General features: G+C 38.7%; 1 protein-coding gene across 4 annotated transcripts in view; it reads left to right on the plus strand.

Annotated features, from left to right (window-relative positions):
* LOC124593978 (dual specificity mitogen-activated protein kinase kinase 4-like) overlaps positions 1 to 23415 on the plus strand; it is a 127664-nt gene that overhangs the window by 69788 nt on the left and 34461 nt on the right. For all 4 annotated transcript variants that reach the window (XM_047132327.1, XM_047132329.1, XM_047132328.1 and 1 more), the window contains 3 exons: positions 22655 to 22718; positions 22816 to 22929; positions 23030 to 23149. In XM_047132327.1, coding sequence (XP_046988283.1) covers positions 22655 to 22718; positions 22816 to 22929; positions 23030 to 23149 — 298 coding nt within the window. The remainder of the gene's footprint in view (positions 1 to 22654; positions 22719 to 22815; positions 22930 to 23029; positions 23150 to 23415) is intronic.

Consider the following 23415-nt stretch of genomic DNA (forward strand, 5'->3'; position numbering starts at 1 on the left):
TGCATCTCTATTCGATTTAGAGTATGTGCATCTAAAACTAAACATATTCCAACTCCTGGTTTCTTCATAACCAAGAGAAGATTGTTGTAAGCACTTTTAGAACATTCGGTAATACCTTGTTCTACATTGAAGCACCAGAGAAACTGGTACAGGCATGCGTATTCAAATAGAGAGATATGTAAACTGGCAGAATACGGCACTGCAGTCAGCAACATCTATATAAGACAACAAGTGTCTGGCGCAGTTTTTAGATCGGTTAATGCTGTTACAGTGGCAGGATATCCAGTGCATGAGTGATTAGACACAGCATCTCTGAGGTAGCGATGAAGTGGTGATTTTCCTGTACGACCGTTTCATGAGTGTACTGTGAATATCAGGAATGTGGTAAAACATAAAACCTCTGACATCGCTGCAGCCGGAAAAAGATCCTACAACAACGGGACCAATGACAACGGAAGATAATTGTTCAGTGTGACAGAATTGCAACCCTTCCACAAATTGCTGCAATTTCATTGCTGGGCCATCAACTAGTGTCAGCGTGCAAACCAGTAAATGAAACATCATCGATATGGGCTTCTGGAGCCGAAGGCCCACTCGTGTACTCTTGATGACTGCACGACACAAAGCTTTACAACTCGCCTGGGCCCATCAACATCGACGATGGACAGTTGATGACTGAAAACCTGTTGCCTGGTCGGACGAGTCTCATTTCAGATTGTATCAAGTGGATGAATGTGTGTGGGTATGGAGACAACCTCATGAATCTGTGGACCATGCATGTCAGCAGGGGGCTGTTCAAGCTAGTGGAGGCTCTGTAATGGTGTGGGATATGTGCAGTTGGAGTGATATGGGGCCCCTGACATGTAGATACGACTGTTAACGGGTGACATGTACGTAAGCATCCTGTCTGATCACCTGCATCCATTCACATCCATTGTGCATTCCACGGACTTGTGCAGTTTCAGCAGGTCACTGTGGCACCCCACATGTTGATATCTGCTACAGAGTTGCTCCAGGAACACTCTTCTGAGTTTTTTTGGGATGCCTTGCAACGTGCTGTTCAGAAGAGATCTCCACCCCCTCATTCTCTTATGGATTTATGGACAGCCCTGCAGGATTCATGGTGTCAGTTCCCTCCAGCGCTACTTCAGACATTAGTCGAGTCCATGCCACGTCCTGCTGCGGAACTTCTGCGTACTTGCGGGGTCCCTACACGATATTAGGCAGGTTTACCACTTTCTTTGGCTCTTCGGTGTACATACCATTTTCTTCTAGTAATTCCTACCTTGAGAATTTTTTTTTTTTTTTTTGTCTAAAGCTTACAGGCTGGAGTACTTGGGACCCCCCTGCTTTCTTCGACATTGGATTTAAATTTGGTGGCCAAATTATTGCTGTTTTATAGTCAAAAATCCTCCCACTATTCTTTAGCTGAACTAATAACAATACATCTTAGCTGTTCCAGACAACTTTCATTTGCAATTAAATGTTCAGGTTTATTTAACATTTTCTTTTCCCGTAAACTTTCACTTTAACAAAGGGTATATCTTCCTGCTTCATGTTCCTGACTGAAATTTTTTTTTGAAACAATTCAATTTTAATTATTTCTGTGACAAGTGCATGCTAATAATACTTACCTGCTAATGACATATCCATCCTCAACCATTAACACTTTCCCAATACTGTACACATGCACGCACGTACACACGCATGCTGAGGTTTCATTTTTTGTTGTTTATTCTTTCTTGTTGTCTGACTCTGGATACTATCCCTGTTGCTCTTAGGGGCTCAGCATTCATTTGATGGGTACGGAGTTGGCGATCCCTGGGTTCCTGAGCTGGGGACTAGTAAGTGCTACAGTCCTGTCACCATAAGCTCTGGGCATGCAGCATGATGGCAGAACATTGTGTGTCGCAGGGAACAGGGATCTTGGCTTTACTGCCCAGATCATGAGGATGGTAAAAACTTCTATTAAAAATTCCTCACCCTCAAGGTGTGCTGCGCACTGACGAGATGCATGGCTGTTGAGGTGAAATGTTCATTAGCGGACAACCTCTGGGGAACCTGCCACACCTCAGTTGTATAAGGCATTTTTAGGCACATGGGCCTCTGTCTGAATGGACCCATATTTCCCTAGCTGCTCTTGGGACCAAGGTGGAACCCTCAAAATCTTCCTCTTTCTCCTCACGGCGTTATGAGTGTACTGCCTGGGAGTATTCACACCCAATCATCCAAACAAATGAGAGAAACTAGCCTTCCTGATAATTGGAATCAGTTGCACTACAGCAACAGGGCTGAAGTAGTCATAGAGGAGGAGGGGGAGGAGTTAAAAAACCTTGGTTCACCTGGCCTGGATGATGGTACCTCGTGAGGGCCCCTTGCCAGGGATATAGTGAAGACCTCAACGGCAGCAAAGGCGGAGAAGATGGACTTTGATACGGCGGAGCTGGTGGAATAGGCACCTTTTCTCTTTGGATACAAAAAGAGTACAAGTAGTGACTGTACCACAGAGGGGCAGCTACAGACAGCATCTGACTCATGGTGAGTGGCTGACTTTAGACTGGGCATCCTATTGTCTATGTGGAAAGTAACGGGAAACTACCACATTACATTCCCAAGCAGTACTTGGTATGTCTCTCCACGTGAAAGATTCTGGAGTTAAAACTTCCGCTCATTCGGATTTCCGGGAGGGGAACACATTGAGAGTAGACATATTTGAAAGGAAGAAAGGGACAGTGAAGGGAGGAAAGATAAGGATTGGAACATGGAATGTGAGGACACTACTGCAACCAGGAAAGCTAGAGAATGCCAAACAGGAGATGAAAAGGAACAGATTAGGTGCCCTCGGTTTGTGTGAAATGAGATGGGGAGAGAATGGGGAGATAGAAAGTGGGGATTATCAGCTCTTTTACTCAGGGGAAATCAAGAGTGGTGAAAACGGTGTAGGAATATTGATAAGGCAAAAGTTGAAAAACAAGGTAATGAAGGTACAATATATTGATGGAAGACTGATGATGATACGACGGAAGGGTAGTTCAAAAGATTTGGTGTTAATACGGGTATATATGCTAACCAGCCAGCATAGAGATGAGGAAGTGGAAGAATATTATGAGAATATTGCTTTATCATCATGGGGGACTGGAATGCATTGGTGGGTGAAGGAAGAGATGAAGATGCAGTAGGAAAATTTGGATTAGGAATAAGAAATGAGAGAGGTAAACGACTAATTAGTTTCTGTAAAGAAAATTCATTATCAGTGGGTAACACATTATTTGAACACCACAAAAGGAGACATTACACATAGATATCAAATTTGAATGGGGAAAGATATCAATTGGACTACATCCTGATAAAAAAGCTTTAGGAACTGTTTGAAAAATGCTAAAGCTTATCCAGGAGCAGATATAAATTCAGACTACAACCTAGTAATGGGAGAAATACAGGTGAAGTTGAAGAGAGTCTGGAGAGGTAAAGCAAAGGAAAGACCAAACAGAGAGAGACTCAAAGAGGTAGGAAAGGTATCAGATTTGGAGAACAGATTTATGAGAAAATGGCAAAGAGGTAGTGTTGATGAAAATGTTAATGACAAATGGATAAAAATGAGGGAAGGACTCATGAACTCTGTCAAAGAAGTACTAGGAATTAAAGTATCCCAAAACACCAGGAAAGAATGGCTAAAAGAAAACATGGAAGAGCGTAGAAAGTGGAAAAGTGTAGAAACTGAAGAAGGCAAAAAGAGGTACAGGAAACTGAATAATGAATTAAGAAGAGAAACTGAAGAAGCAAGTTAAAAATGGATGAAACAGAAATGCGATGAAATAGAGAAAATGGAGAAAGAGGCAAAGTATGAAATGATGTATAGACTGGCTAGTGAGATAGTTTTTGAAAGTAAAAGAAAGAGGAATAACATGGACATAGAAAGAGCGGATGGTACTCTATCAGAAGAACCACAGGAGGTTTTGAACAGATGGCAAGAATATATTGAATGTTTGTATAAGGGGGATGAAATGCAAAGCGAAATTAAGGTTGAAGAGGAGCAATGTGTGCTGGAAGATGGAAAGGGATTCACCATCTTGGAAGCAGAAGTAGAAAAGGCGCTGAAGGAGACGAAGAATAGGAAAGCATGTGGAATTGATGATTTGCCAGCAGAACTGTTGAAGAGTCTGGGAAACAAGGCAAGAAAAGAAATAGTCTACCTCTGTAACGAGATATATGACAAAGGAGAATGGCCTGAGGACTTCCTTGCAACAGTTATGATACCAATAGAGAAAAAGAGAAATGCTAAAAAATGTGAAGAGCATTGGACCATCAGTCTAATTTCTCATGCAGCTAAAGTCTTGCTTAGAGCGTTGAATAGAAGGCTATATGGTAAGCTGGATAGAGGGATTGCAGAGGAGCAATTCGGATCTAGAAGAGGAAAAGGAACAAGAGATGCTATTGGCCTGTTAAGAACTATAGGGGAAAGGTATGTGGAAAAAGGTTGAGAAATCTTTGCTGTTTTTATAGATTTAGAAAAGGCTGTTGACAGAGTTCAGTGGAACAAGCTGATGGATATTTTGAAGAGGAAAGGAGTTGATTGGAAAGAGAGACGACTGATACAGAATCTATATTTACACCAGAAAGTAAGGATAAGGATTGGAAATGAAATGTCAGAAGGAAGCAGCATTGGGCGAGGTTTTAGACAAGGTTGTTGCCTTTCCCCACTGCTGTTTAACGCATACCTTGAAGAGATTATTGCAAAAGCTTAGATGGGAAAAGAGGAATATGTGTTGGTGGAAAGAGAATAGAATGTATAAGATTTGCTGATGACATGGTATTAGTGGCAGAAAGTGAGCAGACAGTGAATAACATGCTGAAAGATCTGAATGAAGCTTCTGTAGAATATGGTACGCAATTAAACACAGCAAAAACAAAGAGTTTGGTCATCAGTACAAGATGCAGACTGTCCAATATTAAAATATGACAATCTACCATTAGCCAAGTAAGCGCATTTAAATATCTCGGTAGCACAATATCTGAAGACTTGAGATGTCACCAGTAGGTGAAAACTCGAATTGCCATAGCAAAGGAGGCACTCAACAGAAAGAGGAGACTCTTACATGGCAAATTAGATAAAGGTCTAAGGAAAAGGCTTGGCAAATGTTTTGTCTGGAGTGTGGCACTATATGGGACAGAAACATGGACACTGAGATGAGAGGATTAAAGGTGTTCTAATCACCATGAACAAAGTGAGCATGATTAATAACTCTGCTGCAGGTTGCTGACCACCATTTTCTGAGATACATTGCACATCAAAAGGCTGTTGTTGCTGACCATCGTTTCCTCGCATACATTACACATCAAGAGGTTGTGGTTACGTTAGGATGCAAGTGTAAATTCAGGGCTACAAAAAGCATCATTTCTCATAAATTTTTAGAAAAGAACAAAAAAATTAAATTCAAGAAAAAATGCTTCAAGATTGACTACTGTTTCTTACACAGCTGCACTCTTGGGATCACACAGTATAAGGTTCACTGTAGAACTCCCTGTACTGTTGAGGAAGGAATGGCAACATTGTCGATAGGCCTCCGTGTGTTACATCTGTTAAAAATGGCTGGTCTTTCAGATGAAGTTCAGTTTGGCACAAGTCAGCCATGGACTTTCATCCTTGAATCCACTGACATTTTTTGACTTTTCTGATTCAGAGTAAGAATTTTTGATAGCTATTTGAGATGGATAAGTATGACAAACTCTGATCATGCTTCATTAGGAGACCATACAACCCTGCACTAACAACTATGTTTCAGCAGCATCTTTAAAATAAAATATGTCAGTTGTATGCATTGGAATTACATGAAATGGGTTCATAGCTTTAACTGACTCAACAGTCTAATGTAAATCCTGCAGAACAAAGGCCTTGCGTACCATTCTTCATTTTTCTAGAATTGCAAAATCTCTGTTGTACCTCAAAAAATTGCGCCAACTGAAGTGGAAACTGGCATTTTATCTCCTTAAACCATCCTAGACTTACCAGAAACATCATTAAAAACACAATTGTGGTATTTTTATTTTGACCTGCATGGTTGTGTGACAAGATAAGTTTGGTAAGGAAAGTTCAGACAGACTATAAATAATTTAGGGTGAAAGGAGACAACTCAGTTGATAGTAGGAGCATTCAGTAGTTGATAAGCAGACAAGAAAGGATGAGAACTTTCAGATGGATCCTTTAACATGCTAGAATGTGTACACACACACACACACACACACACACACACACACACACACACACACACACACACACGTGGGGAAGTTCGGATGGTGTGGCTATAGGGAGAGGTGAAGCGAAAGAAAGAGTTGGGGGAGGGCTGGCAGACAGCTCGTTGGCAGTAATGCGGTGCAGAAATTGCAGCAGATTTGGTATATGACATGGATGCTTTCATAGGTGGCACTGCATCTGATGGGATACTATTGCATTTGCGTAAATATGGGCCGTACTTCTTTTTTCTAATTTTTGGATTGAAAAAGGGTAGTGCAACCTATAATCGAGATTTTTCCCATTAGATCATAAATTGTCAAATTTCAAAATGAGATGTACACATATCGTACTGATGCTTTGAGAACTCAAATGGGAATCCCTGGAGGGAAAATGACTTTTTTTCTAGAAATGCTGTTGAGAAAATTTAGATAACTTGTCATTTGAAGCTGATTGCAGAACAATTCTACTGCCACTAACATACTTATGTGTAACAACCACAAAGTTAAGAGAAATTGGGGCTTGCATAGAGGCATATAACAGTCATTTTTCTCTCGCTCTATTTGCGAGTGGAACAGGAAAGGAAGTGACTAATAGTGGTTCAGGGTACCATCCACTGCGCAGGTACAGTGGCTTGCGGATTATGTATGTATATGTGGATGTAGATCTTATGGATTGAAATTAATACTATTGCAACCTACTGCTGTTACTTTTGTAAACCATCAAAGATTCAAGAAGAAAATAGCAGAAAAACATACCTTGTTTGCAAATAAAGTAACTGTACTTTGTTTTGTAGAACTGTGTCAGCTTGTTTGTACCTACCCAAATCGAGCACATTCACTTCCCATCATCTCAGTATCACTGGATCTGATTCTTCACCATTGCTAGGTGATTCAGATACTGCTCAGAATCACTATCACAAAGGAGGTCATCTTAGTCCCATCAAGATTTTGGATATTCCAGATTTGTTGAAGCTTTTCATGACATGTTCTTCTAATTTATGGACTTCAAAACAGCACGTGTAAATGTGCAGTGGTGTGTCATAGTGAAGAAATATGCAAATGAGACATTTGGAGTGAACATACAAAGAAACCCAGTTGTAAATCATTCAGTTCCACAATTTCATAAATTAAGAGGAGGTGAAGAAGACATTGTCAAGTGTGCAGCATCATCATTTTTTTACCTTACACCGTAAGATACTCAAAGTAGCAAAAAAACTTGTGATGGAGAAGGTTTCTTAGGATTTCCTTATTGATGTTTGATCTGGGTGGTCGTAGTTCTGTTATAGATTAGATAAAACACTGGCCTCAGTGTAGATTGGAACCGACAGCCAACGTAGCACGACCCCATTACCTCAGAGTTGTTGAAGAGCTGTTGCATTTGTCTCTGCCTGATGCCCCAGTAATGGCTAGGACAGTCTGATCACAGTGCAAAAGATGAGATTAATTGCAATTGGCCTTCCTTGACCCAAGACTATAAATTGATAATGAGATTTCACACCTGATGTGAAAATCACTCAGATTACTCTATTGAAAAATATCACGAAGGAGTTCCTGGGTGAACAGCCAGGGGTTTGTGGCCAACAGGCGCAATATTTCAGCAAGCGACCACGTTGCCATCATCAGGTGCACTGATGAACTGACCGCCGAGGCGCCGGGCTTTTATCTCCTTCCCTACTCCAAGTGTTACCAACACGGTCTGCGTCCAGGTACGGAGCATTCGGTTCGCAGTCCGCACACTGGGCAATGTGCTGGTGGCGTCTTTTTAGTATCTCTGCCTGTTCTAGAAGTCATTTCATTGTGGGATGTCTTCTTTCTCCTTTTAATCAGATTCAAAGTGGGTTCCCAGGCATTACTAAGGATGTATTTGCTATCTTGATTGATCAGCAGTTCACGTATGCGAATCTTGATAGATTCTTTAATGCCGCAGTTCCAGTATTTGGACATCTGTGTCAGAACCTTTGTCTGGTCGTAATTCATTCTGTGTAATTCCGAGAGGCAATGTTCAGCACCCACTGGTTTGCTAGGCTGCTGCAGTTTTGGTGTGCCATTGATGTTCTCGGCAACCTTCTATGATATGCGCGCTGTTTGACCTATGTAAGTCAAGCCATATTTGCAGGGGATCTGGTAGACTCTGGATTTCCATAGTCCTAAATTGTCCTTGACATTACCAAGCCATGCCTATGTCTTAATTGGTGTGCGTAAGACAGTCTTCACTCGATGTTTTTGAAGAATTCGACCTCTTTTTCCTGATAAAGCATCACAGAATGGAATAAATGCTATGCTCCCATCCTGCTGAGTTTCCTCTTCTATTTCCTCCAGTTGTACAGTCCGTATGGGACATAGAGCTCTCCAAATCTGCTTCTCTGTGTAGCCGTTTTTCCGGAAAACTGACCTCAGATGTTGAAGTTCTTGGTTAAGGCTCTCATTGTCTGATAGGATATGGGCCCTGTGAACCAATGTTTTGAGGACGTCGTTCCTCTGCAATGTATGGTAGCAGCTGTTTGCGTGTAAGTAAAGGTCAGTGTGCGTCTTCTTATGATACACGCTGTGACCCAATGTTTCGTCTTCTCTTCTTTTAACCAGGTTATCCAGAAGGGAACACTCCATCCACTTTGACTTCCATGGTAAACTTTATGTTCTGGTCTATGGAATTGAGATGTCGGAGGAAACCATTCAGTTTATCTCTGCCATGCGGTCATATGACAAAGGTGTCGTCAACATAGTGGGTTTCCACTGTGCTGAATGCAGGGTTTCCTCTTCGATATGTTCCATGAACAAGTTGGTGACAGTCTATCAAGATTTGGGTACGGGAACCACTGATCAATTGAGATAGCGGTTACATCCTTAGTAGGGGCTGGGATCCTGCTTTGAATCTGATTAAAAGGAGAAAGAAGACATTCCACCATGAACTGACTTTGAGAACAGGCAGAGATACTAAGAAGATGCTGCCAGCATGCGCCCCTGGGTTTGGACCGTAAAGGAACAGATGCTGGATGCTCCGCACCTGGGTGCGAACTGTGTTGGGAACACCTGAGGGTGGAAGGAGATAAAAAGGCCAGTGCCGGCGCTCCAGCACTCAGTTTGTCAGTGTACATGATGAAGGCAACGTGGCTGCTTGCCAAAATCCTGTGCACATTGCATACTAAAACTGGGCTGTTCACCCATGAACTCTTTCGTCATGAAGTACGCTGGGGGAAATTGAAGAATCATAAAAAAATATCAATTGAACTTAGCAGGATAATTCTGTGCCATTCTGGATGTAACTTGATAAACAGTTGCCAAACATATTCTTTATTGTTGGCAAGTTTCTGTTGTACTGCCAGCAGTAGAATATGTTTCCAAGCTTGTGTGTTCCTTGAGTGAGCTCAGAAGTGCACACATCTTGTGTCATAAAAACACAGCTGATGAGGCTGGAATACTGGAAGTATATGCCAAGGAGTTTTATTCCCATTTCTGTTATTAGTTTTAGGCACAAGAGTATAGTTAGTAATAATATTCATATTCACTGACTGCAAAGCAAACAACATAAGTCTATAACGGTCATTATTATTTTTGTATGTCTATTTTAAATGTGCTGAAAACAGGAAAGTTCATTCACTACATGTGATTCACATTTTTGGAGCATCTCCTGTGTAAGTATGATGAATAGGCAACACATATTTGGATCATTATGGACGTAGAGTATGCTTTTCTTAAGAATGGTGCTATTGGCAGTGAATGACTTAACTGCCATGTGAGCAGTGTTTAACATGCCGTAAAAGATGTAAAAAAGTTATTTACAAAACAAGAGGCATAAAGGATCTTTATACATGCAAAAATGGTGCTAAAGCAGACATGATAAAATGTGAAGTAACCTGTGTTGAGTAGTACTATGAACAGTAATTATGTATATTATGAAATATTGTAGTTATGATTGGTAAATGTGTTTGACTAAACTACAGTATAAATACATACTGCAGGTGCAAAGGACAACTTTATTTTATACCATTACTCCATTGTGAACATGCCGTGGAAATTACGTTTTTAGTTTCTCAGAAATTAACAACAGTTGTGGCATTACAGAATTGATAAGCAGAGTTTTGATTTTGTTATTTGTCAGCCTGTAGAAGCTCTAAGACACCATGTTACAGTCAAATGTTTACTTCCCAGAAAGTGAGACATTATTGATAATAGCTTAACTTCCCTTCTCCATCGTCTTCTGTCCATTGCTGCAATCCACCATCTGTGCACATCTTTTGCTGACTGATGCAGGTCTTTATGGAGGACATCACTCCACTTCTTCCTTGGCCTTCTAGGGGGTTTCTTTCCTGTAGGGATGAAATGCTTGGAGTTTCCATGGCCACCTGTTGTCTTCCATCCAAGTTACATGTCCAGGCCACTGTAGTCACTTACTTCTGATGATTTTGGCTATATTGGCATCTTGGTACAATTCGTCTAACTCTTGTTTGTGTCTTATCCTCCAGTTACTATTGATTGCATCTAATATTGGACCAAAGATCTTCCACAGCACTTCTGTCTCATATGTAGGGAGTTTATAAAAGTCGTGCTTTTTGGATGCTCTCCATCGCTCAGCCACATAGTACTGCGGGTTGGATCAAGGTTTTATTTAGCCAAATATTGAACCATCGTGAGAGACATTTGGGCCGAAGCATTTTTGTTAGGCTGTAGAAGCCTACTGGGATCCTGGCGTTGATCTCTTCTTTGCATAATGAGTTCTCTCTGAGAAACTCTTCATATATTTAAATTTGCTGACTCTCTTGTAGGACCGGTCTCTCATCCACAGTGACTGTAATTTCCTGTCTCTTGACCTTATTGACAACCCATTATGAAGAAATCCTTCATGGATCTGTTTATGAGTAACCTAGATGATAGTTTTAAATAGTTTTAAAATTGCTTTGTGTCTCAAAATCTTCATCATTTAACTGCTTGTCTCCTAATATGAATTATTTTTTATGAATTTTTAAAATTTGCACAATATGTCATTTTTGACTGACGTCTGGGTAATACGACAAATGGGTATAGCAGATTTAGGAAGGTTTAAAAAGTAACATTTAATGCATGTGTATTGAGTTAGTTATTGTTGAGAACAAACCAACAGTGTATATTTAAAAATAGCTCTATTTACGAACATCACAAAAATCTTTGCTCTATTACTTTGACCAGCATATTCAGTGTGTGCACATTCCTTAGACTGTTGACACCTTAACCAGTACTTTCCAAATTTTGACTGGGAATTCAATTTGTTGCACTGGAAGCATGGACAATCATCTGAATCATCAGCCAGGTCATCCAAGAATTTTCTTTCACAGAATACAGGGTTATTACAAATGATTGAAGCGATTTCACAGCTCTACAATAACTTTATTATTTGAGATATTTTCACAATGCTTTGCACACACATACAAAAGCTCAAAAAGTTTTTTTAGGCATTCACAAATGTTCAATATGTGCCCCTTTAGTGATTCGGCAGACATCAAGCCGATAATCAAGTTCCTCCCACACTCAGCGCAGCATGTCCCCATCAATGAGTTCGAAAGCATTGTTGATGCGAGCTCGCAGTTCTGGCACGTTTCTTGGTAGAGCAGGTCTAAACACTGAATCTTTCACATCACTATGCGTGAAACTTGCCCGCACGCGTTCAACCGTTTTTTCGCTCACTGCAGGCCGACCCGTTGATTTCCCCTTACAGAGGCATCCAGAAGCTTTAAACTGCGCATACCATCGCTGAATGGAGTTAGCAGTTGGTGGATCTTTGTTGAACTTCGTCCTGAAGTGTCGTTGCACTGTTATGACTGACTGATGTGAGTGCACTTCAAGCACGACATACGCTTTCTCGGCTCCTGTCGCCATTTTGTCTCACTGCGCTCTCGAGCGCTCTGGCGGCAGAAACCTGAAGTGCGGCTTCAGCCGAACAAAACTTTATGAGTTTTTCTACGTATCTGTAGTGTGTCGTGACCATATGTCAATGAATGGAGCTACAGTGAATTTATGAAATCGCTTCAATCATTTGTAATAGCCCTGTAATTCTTTCCCGAAGTAAACTTGTGTTCTCGATTTTCTTGCTGGAACACCTTTTTATTTTTCAAGTTCTTTTACACACAAACAGTAGGGTGTTATCTTGGATGTTTACCTTCTGTGTAGTCCATAGGCATGCGACTTGAAATGGAAGGAATGGCACTGATGTTTGATGTTTGCTATTTGCAGTCTTGGTGATGGAGAGATTTTCTGTTTTGAAACATCCGTATTGATGACAGTAGCAGTTTTAGGGTTCTGTTTATTGGGTTGCCCAGTTGTTCCAGTTTCTTCATTTTCACAGAGTGACCAGCCCATTGGGAATTTCAGGTTGGTGCATCCTAGGGTCAGATATTGAATGTCTGTGGTTGCTGTTGCAGCAGACAAATGATATGGAAACATGTCTAGGTTGAGAGGTGAAAGTCCAGTGTGCCCAAAGCCACTCTCAGCAATAGGAATAGTTGCTGCTCTCTCATTAGCTTTAGCAAATAAATGACAGAACTGTTATTGAGAAATAGTCCTTCCATGATTGATATTGAGGAATCTTGTTACTTCCTGATGATAGTATATTTTAAGGGGTCCATAGAATGAGACCTCTAAGGGTTTCTTAAGTTGTAGCCATGTAGAAGTTCTTCTTAGCAGTGCTGCTGATGACGAGTGCCACAGGTACATGAGCGGTTTCACACACAGCCACAGCCACTGAACGAAGGCACTGCTCACCATCTTGGTGGCCTGCTTTGCCGCGAGTGGCCACCACAAAAATTGTCATAGATAGTGCTGTTGGGTATGGGAACACATGGACCAAACGTCAATACAGAAGTTTTACCATTGAGATTGAGACGTGGCCTACCATATGGGACCTGAAACATGACAGTTACAGCAACAAGATGCCAAAGAAGATTGTGTGGTAGTCCATCATACGGAAATTTGAAATGATTTCACTGGCATGTCCACAACAGTAAAAAACTTGATCAGTAAGAAAAGTAAAGTTTATTTCCGTCAAACATCAGTAAAACAGGAAATATTTTAATAGCTAAAATACTTTATAGAAATTCAGTACATAAAAAGTTGCACTTCAAGCTGACATTTCAGATGCGTGTTAGTCCTGATTTCAAATTTGATGTTAAATTGAGTCATTCCCATCTTCCTTCATCAGCTGTTTGGATGCATTTAGTTGCACTTCCAGGTAGAGACATGTCTACTGGCATCTCACCCTCTAGTCCAGCAATAAGAAGTGTGTACTCAGACATATACCCATCCCTTTCTCTGACAAAGTTATGCAGAAGGCAGCAAATTTCTGTTGTAATTTCTGCAAAATATCGTTGATCTTATGTACACTAACATGCCTTTGTAGCACCACTGACACACATTTGGAGTGCCACTCATGCTCAGTAGCAGCCGTCATTATTTTTGTGGCTTGCATGCCCATCTAAAAGAAGAATGACTTTATTTTCCATAACAGGTTTCACGAAGGAACAGAAACGTTTCAGCCACTGTACAAAAATTTCACCTGTCATCCAGTCTGTTTCCCACGCAGTGCTGACTGTTCCTAAAGAAGCCTCATCATTTAGTTTGTTCTTCCAGTTTTTCCTGTGGTAAAGCAATATAGGTAGAATGAATCCAGAAGGACCCAAGTAACATTATTAATCACATGCACACCCCTTTCTGCACTGGTTTGTGCACTTACCTGCTTCTTTCTAGCCTGAGCAAATACTTCTGCAGTTTTGTGTAATATAGTAAGACTAGATTCGTCCATATTGTAAATGTTGCATGCAGAAATTCCATCCTTGCTCAGAAATTTATCGTAAATACAAAAGAACTGCTGCACAACTTCTTACTTAAAATTAGCTGGACAGAGAAAGGAAAGAAGAAGAGATGAAAAGCAAGAGGCGCAGGAGGAGACGGACAGGGAATGAGGATGGGGATGGAGGAGAGTGACAGAGAGGGGCTGAAGGAGATGGTGTTCGGAAAAGGGGGGGGGGGGCAGAGGGAGGTGAAGAGATGGACTAATAGAAGATTGGAATAAATACGTGCTTGCACAACACCCAGTACTCAGCTGGTAGTACATAAATACTAAACATGTAAGTACTGTTATTTCATACACTAAATAAGTAAAACATTACCTTTTGATATTTGGTTATACTGTTTACTGTTTAGGAACAAATCCTGATGTATTTTATATTCCACTTTTCTTCAGTTGTATTTTGTTGATAATTTGAAATCTTATAACAATTTCGTGTAACCATTTGCAAATTTATAAAACTTGTCACAAGTTGACTACCATAATTTACCATCATGATTTACTGCTTTGGTTAAGTCTACAGAGCATCTGTTTCTTGTATCACCCCACTTGTTTTTCATAAGTGAAAAAACTTTCTCAACAAAGGCATTGGAGACTGGGACACTAAACAGAAACGTAACAATTTATATGCCTCAGCATTCCTTGTTTACATTTTTTGATCGATTATCATTATAATTACTGAATTCTTAGTAAGTGTCATCAACACACACATGATCAGGAAGGTGAAGTATTTCCACTGCATTCTTGTCGTTTTGTAGATCAAAAACTTCTAAAGATTTATACTTATTATTTTGAGTGACATCAAACTTATCTCCAAAATACTTCTTCATGGAAGCGTACAAACTGATGAAAACTGTCTTTTGCAATTGTATAGACAGCCCATTCATAAGTTCCATTGCCTTGCTGCCATAGACATTATCCTTCTATCTTTGATGGATTTTTGTGGTGAGAAGTTTAATTTGTTTGTATGTTTCATCATTAATGAAAACAGTTTACAGTAACTTAGGACAATCTCCAATACTCTGGTAGTAGCTTTTAATTACATCCCACTTGTCTAGCAGTCTGGTTAGAGCAGGAGTCGATGAAAGCTACCTGCGGGAACATGGTGTAGAATCTTAGCCCATTTCAAATCCACAAATTGAAAAAATGATTTCAGTTGGTCCCTACCCTTGGCAGAGGGCAAAAAGGATTATAAATTTTCGATGCAGTGTTCTTCACGCAAATATATAATTTATTTATAGCAAATTTCTTAGCATTGTGCAGTGTGTGGTTGGAACAGTTGGGCTTTAAAAGGTTCTCATTTCTATTGAGCAGCAACTAATACACTGAACGTTGTTTTTCCCCTGAAATTAACATTTGCATTGTCAGCACTGTATGATGATACCTGATTTATACTCAGATTATTGATTTTCAGGCTCTGGAGGACCAAATCAGTCATTGCTACAGAAGTTTCATGAGCGTTCTTGACGAATCAAGTACTTTTTGTTTTGAACTCCCTGCAGTGGCTCAAAGTAGTGTATGCATACTGGAAAAAAAATTTCTGTTGTTTCTGTTCCATGCATCTGTTGGCAGAGAAAATGATTTGAAAGCCTTTTCTGGACAGTTTAAAACTTCTAAAAAGTTTTTAATGCTTTTGGGAGCTTGCACATTTTTCACAAGCACTTCTTCCTTTGGTTGTTAAAATATCAGTTTCAGAACAATTGTTAATGGGTGAAAATATGGGATGCAAATTCATTCCCCTCATCAAACGTAGACTAACTTAGAAGTATGCTTTACAGCATGATAAACTAAACCCAGTTCACATGCGCAACACCATCACACTCAACTTTGTTATTTAAGTTTAGAAAATAGTTCAAGAGTTCAGAACTGCTTACACTTGAACTTTGATTGAGTTTATGTCATTTATACAGAGAATGTTGTTTGACTTCACTTTGTCCATCACAATGCTAAAATCCATTCTGCACATCATGCAAAGTGTCCTATCCTTATTTTACCCTCAGTTTTAGCAATGAAAATATCTTCTCCCAGTTCTTCAATTACATCTCCCAGTTCTTCAATTACACCAGCTGATGAGATTTTACTTTCTTCTTTGAAGAAATCTTTTCACTATCACTAATTTCTAATTACCATATGTTAAGGACTGCAAACTTGATTGAATCATTTGCTTTATCACAGGGCAAGTGGTGAGCACAGAACACAAACAATGCCAGTGGTGGTGATGGGACGTAAACAATACAAGCAGGGATCAAAAGGATGCTACTTTCAAACCAATCCTTGTTTGTTTTGCTTGCAGTTGTTTCCAGCATTGGTGTGTATAATAAAAAATTGGTCTCTGACCAGAGGTAGTCACATTTCAGGCTTAAAAATATATTCTTTTTTATGGGCCATGTTAAATGTGACATCTTTTGCAACTGTTAAAAAATGTAAAATTAGTGACTCCGATCGAAGAAAAAACAGAGGGGCAAAATTAAACCCAAAAAAATGGAGGAATCTTGTAAAATTAGTGACTCCGATCGAAGAAAAAACGGGCAAAATTAAACGAAAAAAATGGAGGAATCCATTAAAACGTATTACTTGGCAACCCGAGAACATACTCACTTTGGTACTTTGCTCAAGAATGTGTCTGCCACTTATTCTTTGATATGGTTAAATAAAATTATAAAACAGCAGGTTACCAGTGCACTTAATTATGAGGACTGAGTTGTGGGTGATTGGAAGTGTTATTTTGATTTTTATGCTTGTCTAACCACTTGCAGAGTGCTATTCTGTACATAGTTGTAAGTAATGTGACCTCTTACTGCCTATCTCATATGATAGGTGTTATTTTTGTTTAATTATTTGTATAAATCACCTGACTCACCACACTTGACAGTTGTATTAAATGTAACATTAGCAAAGTTTGTTCCCCTCCTTTTCGTTCCCACAGTGTGTAACCAGGCAAAAGAGGCAACACAGTGAATATATGGTGCCCAAGATAGAGCTGGCATTTGATGACACTTTCTCTCAGTGATCATGAGGTGCTTGCATGTGATGTTCTTGTCATATTTTTTCCCAAAGTTGTTCTGTTAAAATAATACCTTTCATTTTCCCTCCACAAAATAGATTAATGTTAGATATAACTTCATATTGTTACCAGTAAGTACTTAATTATTCTGACTGAATCTTTACAGCTATCTGCTAGTTATCATACAAAGAGAAATATCAAGTGGGGAATTCTGCATTTTCTTACAGCAATGATAGTTCACCATAGATGTTGGCACCATGCTGCTTACACTGTATCAGGGATTGTTTCATAAACGTTTCTTTCATGATTCAGTGATGCAAACTAGGCATTAACTATTGTTATGATAGACACATACCATCCAGGGCAAGGCTGAGTCGACAGATTGGAGCCAGTGTTGGCATCAACAGTGTTTGTCAATTGTGTGGATAGATGGAATAGCATTGGCCCCCAATGTTAGTATGATTCCATTGCTTGTTGGTATCTTTACTGAAAATCGGTTGACATTGGACCAGTATCACTATGCTGATCATCCATTGATGGCAACTTTATTTGTTTTCTCTCTCTTTACTGTTTCGAAACTGAGTTCGTTTGTTAGTTCATTCAACATCGTATTCATTTCAAAGTTTAGTTTTTTGAAATGTCTCACAGACAGTGGAGCAATGTTATTTATGCTCAACATCACAAATACACCTGCTGCGATCTGTGTGTCAGACTTGTTTACATTGGCTCTGTATGAATTCAACTGAATGTTGGCTTCAGCGTGTGAGCACTGTCCCATAAATATTGGCCAAAGTTGGTGCCAGAATTGGCATCAGTATGTGGACAAAGGGTAACGTTATGGCTTCTAACCATCATGATTACTTTGGAATAGGTCTGTAAAAGTAACATATAAATTGGAATTATGTGTGTTCAGTCTTATCAAATTACCCACCTGTTACGTAGTATTGATTACTTATTTCATGTATTAATATTCACTGTAATTATGCATGTGTGTTACAATATGTCATTACTGTGAAGCGATTGTTATATATGAGTTTGTTAACATTTTTACTGTGTGACTGGTGAGGGAAGTGTAAAAACAAATCTCTAAACATTCTTGACTTTGGGTGAATCATCAATTGCAAAAAAACAAGTATTACTTATCAGTAATTGTAACTAATTAAACACTATGCATTCTTAAATTCAGCAGCAAATAGTAATTCTGTGTTGTATTGAGCTCTGCCATAAATAGATTGTTTGACATTCTTATCAATGCTTGGTGGTAAACGCTCCTGCTGCTAGCACTAAAGCTTTGTCTGAAAAGTTATGGAGCTAGATGTCAAACATTCTTAATATATGGTGTGTATATGGTTTGATTCAAAAGAGATGAATAAATTCAGATCTCTGTTAAAAGGAAACTGTTTTATCATTATTATAATTTGCTATTGCTATTTATGCGATGCAACTGGGAAATGCAATAAATGGACACATTAACTTAAGTTCTCTATTTTTGATGTTCAGACACACATCTAATGATAACATATTCATAGGACTAATGAAGTGAAATATGTTGACTATTTGTCTTGGCCTAAGTTGGACATGAATTACCCATATGGAGGAAAAGTTACAAGTATCTTAAGTGTTTTTCCTGAATTTAAGAATGCATAGTGTTTAATTAGTTACAATTACTGATAAGTAATACTTGTTTTTTTGCAATTGATGATTCACCCAAAGTCACGAATGTTTAGAGATTTGTTTATACACATCCCTCACCAGTCACACAGTAAAAATCTTAACAAACTCATATATAACAATCGCTTCACAGTAATGACATATTGTAACACACATGCATAATTACAGTGAATATTAATACATGAAATAAGTAATCAATACTACGTAACAGGTGGGTAATTTGATAAGACTGAACACACATAATTCCACAATCAGTACGCCGGCAAAGCTTTAAACACACATCTTAAGTGTTGTTGGTATCAAATGGAACTTTGAGAATGTCTATTACTCAGTAACAAATACATTTGCAACAATTCCTCATGTGGGAAAGTGCTCAATGCGAATGTGTGAAGTGGGTCTGTAAGTTTAGTAGTGTAAACCCCGAAGCTATTTAATGACTGTTGAGGTGAAATCCTATTGAAGAGAGCATTGTTGTGAGGCATCAGTGTAATCATTGTTGTGGAAGAAGTGTGTAACATTCTTGTGTGTGTGTGTGTGTGTGTGTGTGTGTGTGTGTGTGGAGGTCGAGGAGGAGGAGGAGGAACATGTGGTAATTACATTTTGGTTGGTACAAAATTGATTTTCCATTAATATAGACCTCTGGACTTATTCAGAAGGCAGACAGTTTGTAAGCATCAAGTTGGACAATCATTTTTGGGTGGCACAGACATTTTTTGTGAGGGCCAGAAGGCAGTGAAGGATAACAAATGCAACAGGTGGCATACAACTGGAAAGTGGCAACTGAAATAATAGAAAAATTTGGACAATCCAGTTGAGTAGTCAGTGCATGTTATCTGTAACTGGCCATGGCATATAGTTTTTAGTCAGTTGTATTGAGTACATATCAAGGAGAAGGGTCTGAAGTACTTATGATTGTTGCCCTCCCTACCAAATTCAATATTGTCTATTATTCTGGCTTCTTTTCTGATCTTAAATATAATACACGTTTTAATACTTCCTGGGCAATCTTGCTAGCCAGATTTCTCACAGTGGCTCAGATTTTTTCCACAAATTTTGGCAGTGCTTTATCTGGAGCGTGAGACTTCTCAGATTTCATCTATTTCAGGCTGATTTTTACCCATTTTACCTCTTATGGATATGTCATCTTATCAATTGTGTTTTCCTGGAGAACCCTGTTACTTCAAATGAAATCACCTCTTCTGTCATAATCAATCTACTTCAGGCTCAGTTCCACATTACTTGGTGCTAAAACCCATTACAGACAACCAAGAAACTTTAGCACCTCTCAGTTTCTGCAACAATTCCAAACTCCAATGACTTCATATGGCATATTCCAATTTTTCCAACGTTTTTTTGCTATCATCACTTATGTTCACCATTAATAACTATGGTTAGTTGATTCACAACCTTTACATCTTCATTTTCCTGGTATTCCTCCACAGGAACTTCACACTCTCTTGTCTGGGATTTTCCTGTTGAGCCTATATTTCAAACATCAAATGTTAGAAGATGAGTTTCATATTACAAAGAACTGTAATTTTCACCATTTTATCCAACATTCTTGGAAAACGGACAAGGTGCATGAAATGTGTTTCATGATTCTTCACCCAGGAATAGAATTAATTTAAAACTATTGTTTGAGCAAATTTCACTGAAATTGTGGCTGCCAGTCTAAATTTTTTGATGTCAGATTTTCCCAAAGCATCTAACGTTAACATAGTTCAGTGTTGAATAAGCAAACAGTGTTGAATAAACCTACTTGTAGTTTTAAATCTTGATGGAGGAGGATGGAGAGTTGTTGGTGTTTGTTGTGGGGGTAGCAATAAAACGCTTGTGAAATAAGCCAGCTGATTCAGCTTGAAAACCCATAGGATTTTATTCAGTCAAACCACAATGAAAGACTTTGAGGATAAATTCTTAGACTGCCATAGCATCACCAGCAGAGAATGTCTGAATGACTGACTGTTACTTGCAAGTTATATAAAATTGTAACAAATTATCGCCTCAACTGAGTGAAATGCATATGACTTTGTCTTTACCAAAACAAAGCGGAGTTTCTGCTCCGTAACTAGTGACCTGAAAAATTCGCATTGTGCAATAAATGTGAATATAGATGTGACTTCTGCCTCAAAAGGCAAAAACTTGAAATTACCTAACAGATACTATTTACCACTGAATTGTATCCTGAAGAACTATTTCATCAGAGATAGTTTGAAATCATGGTATTTTCTGTATATAAATATTGAAAATTTATCCAATTTTTCATTACTTGTATTGCACATCATCTGGTGAAGTCCAGTTTGGAAAGATAATGTGCATAAGAGTGTATTTTCAAAGCAAAAAGTGCATGAATGCAATGACGTATCAGTGCACTCGATGCACTAGTGCCACACCAACTGAGGCCAATTGCGTGGTGTGTAAAAGATACATGCTGCATAACGCAATGTAGGATTCTGCCATGAGACCTAACATTGTAGAACAAAGAAACATGTAAATGTGTTTGCTAGCTAAAGCTCAAAATTTGGTATAATGTGGACACTTTAATGCAAGTTTTAGATGGCCTTTGTTTTTAAGTGTGGGTGTGTCAAATAGGTAGTATTCCCTCACACTTTCCCTCTGTGCTCTGGCAGTCTTAATTGTAGATTGTTTAAGCCTGTGCCTGGTGACCAATTGATAGCATCTGATCAGTGCATTACAGTGATTGGAAAATGAAACTTGTCATTGTATTTCAACCACGTCAGAATTCTTCCCTAATTTGCAAATAGAGTTATACTTCTGAGGTAAGTGCCGTTTTCATTCTATCTGTAGCATTGTGTATTGGTCATAAGGCTGTGAATTAAATGAGAGGACACACTTTATACTGGTGGGGAAAATGCTGCTGCTTCGCAACAGACACAATTGTTTTTTGGCTGCTTGAATAGAGCCAGAAAAAAAACCTCAATAGGGAGGGAAAAACTGCTGAATTTTTTGCAAAATCCAACATTTCGGTCAAAAAGCTGTCCATTCACCACTTTTTAAAATTATTTTTAATAATGAATTTCAAAGCGCTAAAGCTTCATCTTCAGACATACAGCTTGAAAACTTTTTAACTTTGAACATACAATCATTTTTGAAGTAGATGCGATCTTAGTCAGAAATAGATTAAAATTTTGCTAATAATAGATGCTACATTTTCATGTCCCTATGAGCATGACACTTAGATCAAATCACTTTGTAGCCAAAAATCAAGTGTCAAGCCTCCCTCATCCTCCATTCCCAATTTGGCTTAGGTGTACTTCTTTCTTTTCCAAAAAACATATACATGCTTGGAAGGTAACTCAATGTATCTCTGTTACCAGCATTCAGAGGGCCACCTAGACAGGTTGAGGGGGCTGATTACGTAAAGTCTTTTGTAAATTCACATGCATATTTTAATTTATGTGTTAGGGAACTTTCCAGATAGACTCTTATTTCCTCCACAGTTCTTGAGAAACTGCCTCATTATAGTGTTGAGGGCTAGTCTATTAAACCTGACTTTTAGGGGATCCACTGTACATTATTTTTTATCTAAGTTTAGGAGGCAATCTGGTTACACTTCCTTTAAATTATTGTTATTGTTATTATTTCACAACAGCATGGAGTGATGTATAAAAACTTACTTCATCTACAACTGGCTGGCATTAACTTGTAGATAAACACTGTAATCTTTACTTTATACTATGTTTGTGAGACACATAGGGGAGGTCTTCTAGCAGATGGCTCATACTGTTGATAAATAAATAAAGAAACCCAGTTTTTGTGGTAAGCTTTGTTTGCAAAGGCAACAGCTTCTCACAATAAATTTCAGAATATTCAACTTTTCACTGAAGTTGCTGACTATAAGGAAACATGAAAAATAAAATGTTCTCATTGTTTTGTTAATATTTTTAATTAAGTATTATTTTTGTACATTGCAGGGAGAAATTCAGAATGTGTCAAAGTATCCAGTCCACTGGGAAACTTCAAGTGTCACCTACTTTGGTAAACATCTTGACTTCTTAAATCTAGTAACTTAATGGAGATAGGATTATTGATTATGTCATTAAGGAATTTTAATGAGAAAACTCTTTCTGATCAGGTCTACGATTTCACTTCAGATGATCTGCAAGATCTTGGTGAAATTGGGAGAGGAGCTTTTGGTACTGTAAATAAGATGGTGCATAGGACAAGTAATACAGTAATGGCTGTGAAGGTACTATAACTTCAACACAAATAGAACAGTCAGCACAATTATAAAGTTTTTCATCTTGAGTTATGTTGTTCATTGTGATCATTGTTATTGTTGTTGGCAGAGAATTCGCTCTACAGTAGATGAAAAGGAACAAAAACAATTGCTAATGGATCTTGAAGTTGTTATGAAGTCCAATGAGTGTCCTTGTATTGTCCAATTTTATGGTGCCCTCTTTAAGGAGGTGAGTTTAAATTGAAATAATTTGCCTTATACATTCTTTACTCTTGTTATGCTGATTTCACACTGCGGCAGTACAGTAAACTAAAATAGTGTTGTTAGACCAGATAGATAAAGATGACATAACTATTTAATGAACCCAGAAATTAATCAGTTTTGTGTGACAATTTATAATTAAAATATTGAACAAAATTGAAGTGTTTAATGCTTTATGTTGCCTTTATAACTATTTCTCCTGTAACATTGTACAGACCCAATGTCAGAAGTAAC

Source organism: Schistocerca americana, chromosome 2 (assembly GCF_021461395.2).
Source record: "Schistocerca americana isolate TAMUIC-IGC-003095 chromosome 2, iqSchAmer2.1, whole genome shotgun sequence".
Taxonomy (NCBI): Eukaryota; Metazoa; Arthropoda; class Insecta; order Orthoptera; family Acrididae; genus Schistocerca; species Schistocerca americana.